We start from the raw sequence: 14,321 nt of genomic DNA, 5'->3' as shown, positions 1-14,321 counted from the left end.
GGAAATCCTCCCAGGAGCAGAAAGGAATGGTTCCCCTGCCTCCAGGTCTATTGATGGGAATGTCACTGGTGTCTCCCTTGCTCCTTGGTCCAGTGGGTCCCAAACTTGAGTGGGCTCAGGAATCTCTCAGAGATTTTTTTTTTAAGTATTTATTTATTTGGCTGCATCAAGTCTTAGTTTCATCCTGCGGACTCTTAGTTGCGGCATCTGGGATCTAGTTCCCCGACCAGGGATCGAACCCAGGCCCGCTGCATTGGGAACGTGGAGTCTTAACCACTGGACCACCAGGGAAATCCCTCTCCTGGAGATCTTTCAAGAATATCCATGCCCACCTCATACCTCCAGACAGTGTCATTTGATTGGTAGAGCCTGCCACCTGGACATCAGGATTTTTAAAACCTCCCCGGGTTATCCTCATGTGCAGCAGAGTTTGGGAACCGCTGGCTTAGACCAAAATCATGCGTTGAATTTGAACTTTGGTCTCTCTTTTGGGGGCTGGGGGTAGGAGAGGCGTTCTGGACTTCCAGGGATTGATAGATGTGACCCAGGCTGTTGGCAGTGAAATCGATCCCACTGTCTGAACGTACCAGCTTTCCTGAAAGAGTGTCTCAGACTTGGCACAGTTGAATGGAGGGGGTGGTATTTGAGCTCGCGCGTTGGGAATAAATCCCTGTGGTGTCCTACACAGTGGGCCTTGGAGGAAAGGGACAGGGAACCAGCCTTCCCCTTGATTCTTCGGATGACCCGGAATCCCCCTTATAGAAGGATTTTTGGAGGCCTTCCCTGCCGGCCAGGCCAGCCAGGGGCGGCCATAAGAACAGTGGGCCTGGCTTACTTGTCTTGGCTGTCCTAGTTGATTTTATTTTTTCCCCCTCCTTGCTAACTAGATGCCAGGTATGGAACTGAGCTGTCTCTGATCTTTCTAATTTGGCTTGAAGGCAAGACCTGGGGCTGTTTCCACACAGGTAATGACATCTGCATTTAGATAGCCTTCCCAGGTGCTAGGAGCCGTCCTAAACGCTTTACTTGCATCAACTCATTTCATTTTCACAGTAGTCCCAAGAAGTATGTAGGTGCTCTTATGACACCCATTTCCCAGAGGGGGAAGCTGAGGCACAGAGGTTAGCGACTTGCCTAAACTAAGTGGCGGTGCTGGGTTAGAACCCAGGGAATTGGGCTCCGGAGTCTCTACCCTTGAACCTTGCATTATCCTACCTTTCACTGTGCAGCTAATTAACTACCTGCGTTTTGTTGTTGTTGTTTTGATTTTTTTAAAAAAACAAAATACCTCTGAACCTACAGGATTTGGAAATGCTGCTTTTAATAAAAAGAGAGGGAATGGTTGCCACAGGGAAGCCTCTTCTCAGCCCTGGAGCCTGCAGCTGGGCCCCCGGGCACCTAAGTTATTGTCACACTGGCCGCCTCCATCCCCCGCCCCCCGCAGGTTAACTCCTGTTAAATGTTGCTAATCCTGCCTGCGGGCGACTCACTGACAATGCTTTCCAGGTGCAGATGTAGGCAACATTTCGGCCGCTCTCCTGTGTCTTGGCGTTGGTGGTTTCAGGTGGCCGCAAGCAGGGCCGCTTTCCTCTGGCAGCCCCTTGGTTGGCACCTGTCAGACCATGTGGGCCTGGGGTTCAGCCTGGGGTAGGCGTCTTTGTTCTGACACCCAGTTTCCAGCACTGCCTTCCTGGTCGACACTGGTGGCGCACACCCCAGCCAGGGGGATGAGCTGCAGTTCTGTCCCCAGCCCCCTGGCCACTGAGGTCCTCGCTAGCTTGTCACCGTATTTATTATGCTGCAAGTGCATGTTAAACTTGCTCACCCTCTAGAAAGAGGCTCCATTTCCCCCCACTTTGTTTTAATAAGCTGGACTTAACTTCTGGGCAGTACCCCGTGGATGTAGGGTAACTGGCTGGCTGCGACATTGTCCCCCAAGACATAAAAGGCACTGGGGAGTAGGCTGGGTATAAATGAATCCCTCAACCCCACCCTAACTTGATCATAGGTTTTCTTCTGGCCCACTCTGGACCAACGATGGTACCGTTCCTGGTAATTCCCAAACCAAAGGAAGATCTAGGAATCGGTCATTCGTCCCACCGGTACTTATTGAGCACCTACTATATGCCATGTGCTGTTTTGGGCTGTGGGTGACATAGTGGTGAACAAGATGTTCAAGGGCCCTGCCCTCGTGGAACTGGCATTCTAGTGGGAGAGACAGTCACCGACTTAAACATGTGATAAAACACCAGGTGGATTGTTAAGTGCCCGTAAGATGAAGAGCTGGGTTCAGGTAGAGCTCCTTTAGACTGGATGGTCAGGGAAGTGACATTTAATGGAAACCAGAAAACATGAGAGAGTGGCCTTTATGGTCATAGGGCTGAAATGTGTGTCAGTCCAAGGGAATGGCAAGTGCAAAGGTCCTGAGGCGTGGTTGAGTTGCAGCCGTGAGGCTGGTGGAGGGCAGTGCAGGGACTTGTAGGCTAAGCTGAGGCCAGAAAGTAAAATTCCATTTGGTCTTTCCAAAATGTACTTGTGACTGTTTTATTTTTATTTTTTAAAAAGGCCTCATGAGCTCCCAGACCCTCCAAATTAGAAACGCAAATCAGAGACTTGACTGAGAAGTGCCTTGCAGAACAGGCTTTGCGGAGGGCTTGTCTCCCTGCAGGGCCCCTGGTCGCCTGCAGGACACCGGGCCAGCCAAGGCCGCCTGCCGGGCCAGCCAGGGTTCGCCTGTCAGCTGCATTCATCCCACAAATATTTAAGCCAGGCCTGGCGAGGGATACAGCTGTGAACAGGACAGCCGCTGTCTGTGTCACCTTTGAGCTCTCGGGGCCTGGACCTCCGGCTCCAGATTGAGGGAACACCCCATGTCCTTCCTGCCCCTCTCCCCGTCCTGCCTGGCGGAGCTGTGGGGAGAGGTCGTGCTGCCAGGAAGGATGAGCGAGTGTGTGTGGCAGATACCCATCTCCCCAGGTTAACATGGCCAGTTCAGGGAACTAGCCCTGTGCCCTCTTACCACCCTCAGGGAGAGCACAGACGGCGTTTGGGGTCGCAAGTCGTCTTCTCTGGGGTGCACCTTTGAGGGGACAGCCACCACTGGGGTGGGTGAGATGAGGACAGATCACCCATCTGTGGCAGATGAGGGGCTCGGCCCTCCGTGGAGTGGTGACTGGAGGTGACAGTCTGAGCTGTTGCCCCTCAGATGTGGATGTGGGTTCTCTAGAAGCCAGTGGCCTGGGCCCCCTCGTGCGTTGCCCCGTCACCCCCTCTGGTCTCCTGGGGTTCGTTTACACGTCGAGTGTGTGTCCGAGGGGCACACTGGGGAATCGCCCTAAGGATGAGGTGCTGGTTCCCCAGACCCAGATTCCGAGGGAAGCCCTTGGGGCCGGAACCAGGTAGAATTGGTGGTGGGGAGTGGGCTGTCTTTGCCCATCCTCGAAAATCTCCCGGGGCTGCCCAGCCCTTGAAAGTCTTCGTCGCTGCCAACTCTCAGGATCTCGGCTGTCACCACCCCTGCCCCCAACCCAGGACACCTGGATTTTCCCATTTCTCTGTTTCTGGTCTATGATGGTGAAACCAAGGGTGAGGGCAGAGAGGGGAGGGAGTTAGGCATTTAGGGAGTTAGTGCCCGGCGTTAGGAAGGATAGCAGCACAGGTGGATGGACAAATGGATAGATGGATGGATGGATGGGCAGATGGAAGGATGGACAGATGAACGCATACATGGACAGAAGGATGGATGGGTGGATGGATGGACAAATGGATGGATAAATGGACCGATGGATGGATGGATGGACACACGGATGGATGGATGGATGGATGGATGGATGGATGGACAGGTGAACTGAGGAGACAGGAGTCAACCCCCATGGCCCCCTTGCAGGCTCACGATGTGTCCCTGACCAGCGAGGGTGCCTATGAGCAAGCTGAGGTGCAAGAGAACCAGGTGTGTCAGGCCACGGAGGGAGGAGCCTGTTGGCGGGAAGGAAGGCCATGAGGGGCCAGAAACCCTGGCGCCTCCTTTCAGCCCCCGTCCGCTTAACCCTGGATGAAGTGGCCTCCAGCGGGAATTCAGCAACGTCTCTGGCAGCCTCGCGTCTCTGTGAAAGGCTCATCCGAGTGAGAAGTTCTGCCTGTAGCCTTAGTCACACTAACGCCCGTGCCCTGCCGGGCGCTCTGGGAGCGAGGGAGTGGACAGGAGCCACCTTCCTGGGAAAATGCCACTAGGCGGGGACTGACAGGGACTCTCCTTCGGGTGGGCGTGGTCTGTCCTTTGTGCCCTTGGGACTCCTGGCCTCCCTGCTGTGGGGTGGGGGAAACAGATAAGGTACAAAGAGGCCTGAGGTCTGAGATCCGAGTGTTCCCTCCAAAGGCTCTAGGGGAGAATCCCTCCCTTGTGTCTGTCCCAACTTCTGGTGGTGGCCGGCCATCCTCGGCGTGCCTTACCTTGGAGATGCACCCCTCCATCTCTCCCTCCGTTCCCCCATGGCCTTCTTCCCTCTGTGTGTCCCGTGTCCAAAGTTCTCTCTTTGTATAAGGACACCAGCCATGTCGAATTAGGGCCCGCCCCCGTCCAGTGGGACCGCATCTTAACTTGATCACATGTGCAAAGACCCTGTTTCCAAAGAGGGTCACATTCACAGGTCCTGGGGATTAGGACATGAACATATCTTTGTGGAGGCCACAAACCAACCCACCACCATCCTGCTGGCTTGGGTCCGTCGGGCCCCCAAGGGCATCTTGGGGAGCCGGCCCGTCCCTGAGCCCTGCCTCCGGCCTGGGTGCCAGACCCCGCGCCTGCGCTGTTTGGGGTCTTCTGGGCTCCCCGAGCCTGGCCCACTCACTGCCTCTGTCGTGCCGTGTTGTGCAACGAGCCTTTTGGAGTCCCTCCCCTCACCCCAGGATTTGCCACCGATACCCGAAGCCTTTCATAAAAAGGATAAGAATTCTTGGGGCTTAAATGTCCCTCCTTGATCACTTTCCTCACGGGTGCAGGTCAGCGTCCCCTTAGCCCAGCACGGGAGCTTTTGGTCTCAAATCCCAAACACGCCGAAGATCTTCAGTTTAATTCCAATCGTGGTTGAAGCCATCCCCCGCCAGTGAGGCCAGTGGCCTGAGAAAGGCTGTCTCGGCCCTTACAAAGGTTCCCTGTGGCTTTGGTGAGGACGCCCCTCTCCCATGTCAGTGTGGGGTCTCCCCGGACCCTTCCTCCTGCCACTTACCCTCCGCTGATGGCTTGATGCTCCCTAAGCGGAAGGTTCTGTGGGTCACATGTGGTCTTCAGCCACATCCCGTGCGGTGGCAGGTGGGGGACCGCCGTGTGTCACACCGCTGCGCCATCCCTACCTGTCACTGCCGGCCAGGCCCGGATCCCCGGTGGGGCTGGGCTGTCACCGCGCGGCACGGAGCTCTCACGACGGAGGACTTATCTTTCTTTGCCGTCCTGTGGGCCGTGCCCTGTACCACAGCCAGGAAGGGGGGGCTCTCCAGACGCCGGGGTGTATTTTTACTTCCAGGCGTGGAGTATGTATCCTCACCCGGCAGCTCCAGGGAAGGCGTGTGAATCACTGGGTGAGGCGGTGGGGTGGGGGGGCATGGTAGGTGGAGGGCAGCCCGCTGTTCTCTGGGTCCCACTCTCTCAGAAGCACTCCCTGGTCCCTACACACACACCCTGCCTGCCCAGGAGACCAGGGAGCCAGACCAGCCCCCTCCCCAGGCTAGAACAGGGCTCTCCCGGTCCCTAGAAGGAGCTGGGGGCTGGAGGCTGGCCCAGCTGTGTCCCCATCCCAGGGTGGGCATGTGTGGCGTCTGGGAGTCTGGGGTCCGGCCTTCAGCTCTCAGCTTCCCCGTGCCTTCCCCTGCCCCTGCAGCCCAGGGCTGCGAGGAGACCCGAGGACACCGGCCAGCTCACGCCCGGGCATCAGCCTCCTCGTACAGACGAGCAAACTGAGGCACTGTGCGCAGGTGGCCGGCACAGGTGGGTTTCTCGACGGGTCCTCTTCAGAGGGAAGCAAGCACCAGGGCCTTTGGGGAAATGAGCTGGGATGTGGCTGCCCCAGGGTCGGGGGGCGGTGAGGGGAGCAGGGCGCCTGGGAGCTTTCTTTGCTCCAGGTGGCCCAGGCCAGGCCATCAGGTGCAGCGGCAGCAGCAGGGGGTCCCCTGGGCGCTGGAGCCCAAGCCCCGTCCTCAGCCCGCCTCCCACGCCGGCGGCTCCGATGGGAATGTGAGTCCAGCGTGGCTGGAGGGCTGCCCTTGCAGGGCCAGCGGTGTGCCTTCCTGGCCGGCTCCCGGGGCTGGCCGGGCTCCGCGCGCAGCGGTGCCATGTTGATGTTAAAACACCGCTGCAGCTGCAAGACTCGGCTCTGAGCTTCCAGAGCCCGGCGGCTGCGGGACGCCGGAACTGCCACTGGTCCCTGGAGCTCTGCGGGGGCAGCCTCAGGCCTTGGCAACGACTGCCTGAGCTGTCTCGTCGCCCCCGGGGCCCCTGGACGCCAGCCTGCGTCTGGATTTTCAGAGGCTTCCTCTCTCTCTTTCTCGTATCGTGTTCCCAGGTGGGGCAGATTTTAGCTGTTTTCACCAGGGCCCTTTGGAAAACGGTGCCCAGAGCTCCAGCTTCCTGGCCTAGTCTGTGAGGTCGGCCTTGTCCCCTCTGCTGGCAGCCAGTGTGGGGAGTGAGATCCGGCCAGAATGGGGCCCCACATGTGCACCGGGGCCGCGCCAGGAGGCTCAGGGGGACCCGAGAGGGATGGTGGTACCCAGCTCTGCACCGAAGGCTTTGCCTCCCAAGGAAGCCCTCCCTGCCCATGAGCTTGGGAACTGTTCTTTCTTGGGGGTGGGGTGGGGGGATGGAGACCAGTAGCAGGCTGCCCCTCCCTCCCTCCGGCCCTTCCACCTAGAGACACCTCCCAAAACCTTAGCACCCATGTCCATAGCCCCTCACACGCCTGCCTCACCCTCTCTCCTCTTCGGTGTCCACAAGAAGAGCCCTGGGAGGCACTGTGCCTCATCCGACTCACACAGGGCCTGGCGCACAGTAGGTGTTTGGCGCACAGTAGGTGCTCAGCAAACCCCTGCACACATTTGGGGAAGCGCCATACTTCACGCTTCGGATAGTCTCGCGGGGAGAGAGTATGATTTTTATGAGCATCAGATCATGGAGTTTTACAGCTGAGGCCGGTGCTGATTTCACAGAGCCACAGAGGATGCCAGAAGTGCCTATATCTTGTCACTGTTTTATTTTTTTTTTAACTTATATATTTTTTAATTTTTGGCCACACCGCGCGGCTCTTGGCATCTTAGTTCCCCAACCAGGGATTGAACTCGGGCCATGGCAGTGAGAGTGTGGAGTCCTAACCACTGGACCGCCTGGGAATTCCCATCACTATTTTATTTTTAAATTTAAAGCGCCTGAATGAGGTGCACTTGCTTCTGAAAGGTAGGAGCAGGGTTGTCTCAAGGTTAAAGAGTGTGGATTGTACCTCTCTCTCCTGAGAGGACCCCCCCCGCACCAGCCACCACCCCTTGAGCCTTTGTGAAAAGCACGCAGAATACAAGCCTTTTCTCCGTATTCTGAGACTTTTATACAAGACTTGATGTGGCGCTTGCCCCGTGCCGGGCACTGTCCCACACATTCACACACTTTGAATCACTGTCATGACTGCGGCCTGGGAGGCGGGTGCGCCTGTGGCCCCACTTCGGGGCCCAGGAGGCTGCAGCCCCGAGAGGGGAGTTGTTTGCTGGGTCCCGTGGTGTATTAGCTTCCTGTCGCTGCTCTAACAAATGACCCCACGCACAGTGGGTTAAAACAACACAGATTTAAGATCTTACGGTTCCAAAGGTTAGAAATCTACAACAGCTTTCACGGGCTAAGAGCAAGGATTTTGGATGCTCTAGGGGAGAATTCTCGCCTTTCCCGCCTTCTAGAGGCTGTCCACAGTCTTTGGCTCCTGGCCCCGTCCACCCTTAAGGCAGCAGCATAATGTCCTCAATTTCTTTCTGACTCTGACCCCCCTGCCTCCCTCTTTCACTTATAAGGACCCCTTGTGAAGACATTGGGGGCCCACTGGACACTCCAGGACAGCCTCCCCATCTCAAGATCCTTAACCACATGTGCAAAGTCCCTTTTGCCCTGTAAGGTCATGCGCTCCCAGGTTCTGGGGATTAGGACATGCACACTTTGGGGGTCATTATTCCACCTGCCATGCCCAGCAAGGGAGAGATGGGACAGCTTGACGACAGCTGCTGGGGGCCTATGGAGAACCCCCTCTTTCTCCAAGTCTTAGATCTTTTCTTCCTGTGGTCCTTCCTCGGCCCCTGTTCTGGGGACGCTGTGATCAGCTGAGGAGGGGGCTGTGGTGACCATGTCCATAGGCTGAGAGCGGATTTGAAGACAGGTGTGGGCCTGGCCCAAGGGCTCACAGGACGGCGGGGAGAGGTGGAAGGGGAGCAGGGCGCTGCTTTGCACGTGTGAGGTCCTGTCCTTGGACACCATGGGGTCTGCGAGGTGCCAGGCCCTGGGGCCAGAGAGGTCATCAGGTCCTGAATCTTAAGGAGCTCATGGTCTGGGGGCAACACACAAAGGGGTTGCAGCAATGGAGACCAGCAGGTGGGAGCTCCAGGAACCCCTCAGAGGATGTTGGGGGAAGACAAGGGAGCTGGTGCCTGAGTTGTCACCCTGGACCGACCAAGTGAGAAGAAAAGGGAAGGACGTTCCTAGTACAGGGAACAGCATAAACCAAGGCACAGAGGCAGCCTGGGCCGTGGCCAAGGCGAGTGAAAGATATATGGGCAGAGGCCTGTGTGGGAAGCGCCCTGATCCTGTGTGTGAGGGCAAGCTTGCTCCGAGCAGGAGGTGACAGGACAGGTCTTGGGGCTGCAGCACCCGTCCCGTGGACCCGAGAGGCAGCCGGGGAACATGGGTGAGGGCGCAGACTCTGGAGCCAGACCGCCAGGGTTCCAACCCCAGCTCTGCCTCTTCCTAGCTGTGTGGCCTCAGGCAAGTTACTTAGCCACCCTGGGCCTCAGTTTCAGCATCTATAAAATGGGGATGCTAGTAACAGCTCCCTCCCGTGATCGAATGTATGGATACATGGAGAGCTCAGAGCAACGGCCGGTGCGGTTAGCGCTCAGAAGGCATAGCTGCTGTGATCTCTCCTCGTCCAGGCGAGGACAGGGGAAGCCTGTGCAGGAGCTGAAGGAGGGGCCCGCAGCCACGCACCAAGAAGCGCGGGGAACTCTTCCCTCGAGCACGGTCTTCAGTCCCTCGCAGAGCTCCTACCTGACGTGTCACCCAGGGTCGCAGCTTGCGAGGCTCAGGCTCAGGGGCTCCCTGAGAGGGGTCCCAGTTCTACAGGGCTCTGAGCCTGGCTCCTGGGGCTCGGGGGGGCTAGGCGTTGTAGAAAGAGGCCGTTACCACGTCCCCTTATTGAGATGCCCAGGAAGTGAGGGGCAGGCCGGTGGCTGGGTGGGGAGCCGTGGGCATCAGAGCGCTTGCATTCCACGGAGGGACGCTGGGGTGGGCTTCCCGATGGACCCCGCAAAGCAGGCTTCCAGAAAACCAGGACTGGAGTGGTGTGGGGCAACCCTTGTGCCTGGCGGGGAGCTGAGGTTGCAGTGCCAAAGGGCTGCTCACGTGACCCTGTGTCCCTGGCTTTCCCCACAGCCCCTCCCCCTCCCCCCGAGCACCCCGGCGCGAGCGATGAGGCCCCGGATGCTGCCCGTGTTCTTTGGGGAGAGCATTGAGGTGAACCCAGAACCCACGCCCGAGATCCGGTGAGTGGGGCAGCTGGGCCGGGTGAGGCGGGGTGGCCAGGCTGGGGCGCTCAGCAGGCTCCCCTCCCTCTAGGCAGCCCCTCCGCGTGCTGCTCCCCGAGGAGGCATAGCCGTGATTTGAAGAGACTCTATCCCCAGGTGGCCTTCCCTGCCACCTCTCCAGCCCTTCCCGGCCTACATGCAACCATTTCCACACTGACCTTCACCCCCAACCTGGCTGGGTTTTATTTTGAATTTGCCCCTTTTTCCCCCGGGGAGCCATTGCCCTGAATGTGTATTAGGTGCCCTCCCACGTGTAGGACGTCTCAGGTGGCACCTGCACTTCTGAGTTAAGGCCACCCCACCGGGAGCTTTCCCCCAGCCATCTGCCCTCCTCGGAGGGCTTCTGGGGATCGGGCTTCCAGAAGGTGGAGTCTAGGGTCCGTGGGTCTCACCCGCTCAGGATGGATTTGTCCACGTCGCCCCGGCCTGCCCAGGGGTGTGGGACCCACTACCTCCTCCCGCTTCACCTCTGGATAGGGTCCCAGGAGACAAACAGGTCCCCTTTAAAAGTTTTTCTTCCCGAAGAGCTCTCCTTTTTAGTTTTTATTACAGAGGCCCCAGCCAGGGTGGATGCGAGCTGCCTGGGCTCTAGGGACCCCTGCTTCCCTTCCCACGCGGGTCACCTGTGGGGTGCAGCAGGGAGGGAGACAGGTGAAGTCCCCACGCCCCTCCCCGGAGCTTTTCCTTCCAGTGTGATGATCTGGGAGCAGAGCTGGGGGCACTGACCAGTTGGTCCCTCGTAAGGAGGGTCACTCACCTAGAGGTGCTGAGGCTACCTGGGGGGAAACTTATTTTGATAACATTTCAAACTTAAGGAAAGTTGCAGGAAGAGTACAGGGAACCCCCGTTAGACAGATTCATTGACTCTTTCCATTGGCTTGAATATCTGCTCACTGTCTCGTTCTACGTAAACGAAACTTTCTTCTGACCCGTTTAAGAGGATGTTAGTGACACCGTGACCCTGAACCTCTAAGTAACTCCGGCTGGTGTCCTTCCTAAGGACAGTGACATCCTCTCACATAATGACAGTGCACTTGCCAAAACCGGGCCAGCTAGAGCTGAAACACGGCCACTGCCTGGTCCGGTCCCACCCACTGTCCCCAAATGTCCTTTTATGGCCTATTTTTATCCCAGTTCAGGATCCCGCCAGCGTCACGTGCGGCATTTAACTGTCCCGTCTCTCGAGTTTCCTCCAAGCCAGCTGGGTCCCTCAGCCCTTCCTTGCCCTTTTGACCTGGGCATTTCGGAAGAGCCCAGCCCGTTCCGTGTTCGCACTGCCCCCGCCCCCCGACCACGCGGGACGGTGACCTGGCTGCCGCCTCCGGGGCTCACCCCCGTGCTCCCGCCCTCCCCCGCAGCTGCAATTCCGAGGTCAAGTACGCCTCGGAGAAGCACTTCCGGGACAAGGTCTTCTACGCGCCGGTGCCCACGGTCACGGCCTACAGCGAGACGATCGTGGCCGCGCCTAACTGCACGTGGCGCAGCTACCGCAGCCAGCTGACCCTGGAGCCGCGGCCGCGCGCCCTGCGCTTCCGCAGCACCACCATCATCTTCCCCAAGCGCGCCCGCAGCTCCTTCCGCACCACCCTGCACCTCAGCCTGGGCCGGCCCCGCCGCTGGTTCACGGCCAGCGTGCAGCTGCAGCTGTGCCCGCGCCCCGGGCCCGGCCTGCTGGGCCCCGCGCCGCTCTGACCGGCAGCCCGGCCCCCGCGGCGGCCGGAGCACGGGCTCCACGATCGGGAGGGACCCCGGGCTGTCTCTTGCCCGCGCCGCAGCCGCTTTCTCAGCACCTACCCGGTGAGGCAGCGTGGGCCTGGCTTTCCCGAGGAGCCCGGGGCGGGGGCAGGTGTGTAGGCGGTGCTCGCCCCGACGGCCTGAGAGTGAAGAAGCTGTGCGGGCCCTGGCTGCCCGTGAAGCGGTGGACACCCCGAACGCCGGCAGGACTGAGGCGTCCGGCCCGGCCTTGGCCGGGGGGCCCCCCCACCAACCCCGGCTCCCAGGCCACGTGGGAGGGAAGAGGGGTGCCGTCCAGACACCCGCCGCCCCTGGAGAGGGCTGTTTCCAGAGCAGGCCTTTCACGTGTGTGCAGCTGGACGCCCAGAGCCATAGCCCAGCAACCTCTGGTGGACGGTGAGCCGGGAGGCTGGGCGAAAGCCGGCAACGCTGCCAGGGCTGGTTGTGGGTTGTGTGTGGGGAGCGGCCTGGAGGAGCCCTGCCCGCGCTGTCCCAGTGCCCGTGCCCCAGTGCGGAGGATGGAGGGCATAGCCCGTCAGCACTGAGGCCTTTGAGCTCTGTGTCCGGAGCCTCACCCTCAGGGCATCCTGCTAACCTCTGTCCCGACACCTTCAGGACCAGGACTCTGGACCGTCAGAGCCTTTGAGCCAGGTGCCAAGGGGAGGCGTCTAAGCCGTTGGAAATGACCACTGCCACCTGCCCGAGGCTCCTGGCCAGCTGTCAGCTTTCAGATTCCGTGGGGTCCAGCTGCCCTCGTTGAGGCCTCCCGTTCCTACAGTGATGACACTGCAGTGGCCAGTGCAGCAGGGTTCACCACACACGTGCAAGGTCAGGGGAGGAAGACGGGAGACCCTTGTGCTCCCTGGGAAGAGCCAGGATACGTGGGTGCTGGGGCCACGGCCTGGGGCTGTCTGCCACCAATGCCCCAGAAGCCCCCAGCGTGGCCACGGAGATGCCTTCAGACCTGATTGGCCCCAGCAGGTGGAGGCTGCCCCGCCGCTCCTCTGGCATCCCCCCGAGACGGGGCTTTAGCTCCCTCGCTGTGGGGAGGGGCGGCTCGGAGCTAGCGTTCAGGAGAGGCGAAGTGACTGATATATTTTTATATATCTACAGACTGTGCATGTTCTCGCCACAGAGATGCTTTCTGATTAACAAAGAAATAACTTAAGAATCGATTATCTTAATAAAATGTGCAGACTCGAAGAGACTCCCTCTTCCATGTTTCTGAGACCCTCAGACCCCACCGTGGGTGGGACTGGTCTTCATAGGCCCATGGTCCCTCCCCACTACACACAGGGGCCAGGGAGACACTTGGAAGGCTCAGAGAGAGCCCTGTGCCCCTCACCCGATCCCTGTAGACAGCCTGAGTGCGCCAGCCCCACCCAGGAGCTGGGTAATAAATGCAGAGGCCCAGGGACTTGGGTCTGACTCCGGGGAGGGTCCCGGGAATCTGCATGTTTGACGCTCCTGTGCTTTGCACTTCGCACACCAGCCCTCGGCACCTGCAGACACCCAAAGCCAGACCTGTCCCCGGAGAAGGGCCCGGGCTGCCTCTGCAAAGCAGGTGGCCTCGGCCTTGTTACACCCTCTGCACATCTGATCCACATCGTTGGAGGGGCCACTGGGGCCCCAGACTGTGAGGCGGACACTCGGGGCAGTGTCCTTGAGTGGGAGAGTGCCGGTGTCTTTGCAGGGGCTCCTGCCTCGATGGAGGACGATGTCTAACAGGGCGGGGCCAGGGTGAAAGCCAGGAGGGCAGGGCCAAAGGACAGGGTCATGTCACTGAAAGGAAGAACCTGGAGGCCTCGGCCACTCAGTACGGACAAGCGGGGTGCAGACACAGCCTTGGGAACTCCGAGGGCGCAGCCTGTGTAGAGAGGGGATTCTGTGCAGACACACGCTGTGGGGCGCATCGCTGGCAGCAGGCAAATTCAGCTGCACGAGTTTGCTTTCCAGTCACAGCCCTGATTTCCCCACTTGGAAAGAAAAGTGGGTTGGGCTTCCTGACACGTGCAATTACGGTGCCAACGAATCCGGTGACCTTGGAGATGTCTCTGGGGTCCCTTCAAGAAACAACTTCTGAGGCATGCAGTTAGCGGATGGCCTCTAAGTAGGGCTTTCCAGCAGCTGTCAGGCTCCTCCTGGGCGCCCCGCCAATGGGAGTGCAGTGGGACGGGCCCAGCTGACCGAGGCTCAGTCCCTGCCAGGTCCTGCTTCCTGTCCCTTTTGTCTTTCGCAAGCATCACCCTGACAGGCCTCATACCCTCCTGACTCCATCTCAGCATCTCCCTGAGGACCCGGGCCGCACGTGTCAAACAAGACCGTCTCCTTTGATCATGCAAACGGCTTCCGCCTTCCCTGATGACCTTGGAACTCCAGCCTGGGAGGAAGAGGACGTGGGGTGCAAGGGCTGCGGCCCGTCAGGCCCCCAAGTGCGCCCCGCTTTGCCTCTGAAGCAGCCATCTGTCCTACGGGAACCCAGAGGACTTGGAGACCCGGCAGAAAGAGGCACCAACTTCGTCTGGGTCCTGCCCCAGCCCTTGGGATTTCCACCCGCAAAACAGCGAGCCTGGAGGCCAGGGACCCTGCTGCCAGGCTTAGGCTGCTGCCTGCAGAGGGCCCTTCTGTCCTCTGCTTTTCCTCCACACTCCCCAGATCCAGATGCACTGGGCAACGGGGGCAGAGGTCACTCACTGAAGCCACCGGGAGGGGAAGACCAACACGGGCAGGCAGGGCACGTGGCTGGAGAAGCAGCCTGTCGCTTAACTTCT

The 14,321-nt window shown here is 59.3% G+C and overlaps 1 protein-coding gene across 2 annotated transcripts in view; it reads left to right on the top strand.

Annotated features, from left to right (window-relative positions):
* The window catches only part of RFLNA (refilin A), a 14,157-nt gene extending 1,404 nt beyond the window's left edge, over nucleotides 1-12,753 (top strand). Inside the window, exons 2-4 of one of the 2 annotated variants that reach the window (XM_073789936.1) lie at nucleotides 888-965; nucleotides 9,665-9,774; nucleotides 11,175-12,753. In XM_073789936.1, coding sequence (XP_073646037.1) covers nucleotides 9,701-9,774; nucleotides 11,175-11,508 — 408 coding nt within the window. In that variant the 5' untranslated portion in view covers nucleotides 888-965; nucleotides 9,665-9,700 and the 3' untranslated portion in view covers nucleotides 11,509-12,753. The remainder of the gene's footprint in view (nucleotides 1-887; nucleotides 966-9,664; nucleotides 9,775-11,174) is intronic. The other variant, XM_033836730.2, reaches the window with a different exon arrangement.
* Nucleotides 12,754-14,321: the final 1,568 nt, after the last annotated feature.

The sequence above is a fragment of the Tursiops truncatus genome, chromosome 13, assembly GCF_011762595.2.
Source record: "Tursiops truncatus isolate mTurTru1 chromosome 13, mTurTru1.mat.Y, whole genome shotgun sequence".
Taxonomy (NCBI): domain Eukaryota; kingdom Metazoa; phylum Chordata; class Mammalia; order Artiodactyla; family Delphinidae; genus Tursiops; species Tursiops truncatus.
The sequence above is the reverse complement of the archived record's forward strand: the minus strand, read 5'-3'. Positions and strand labels throughout refer to the sequence as shown.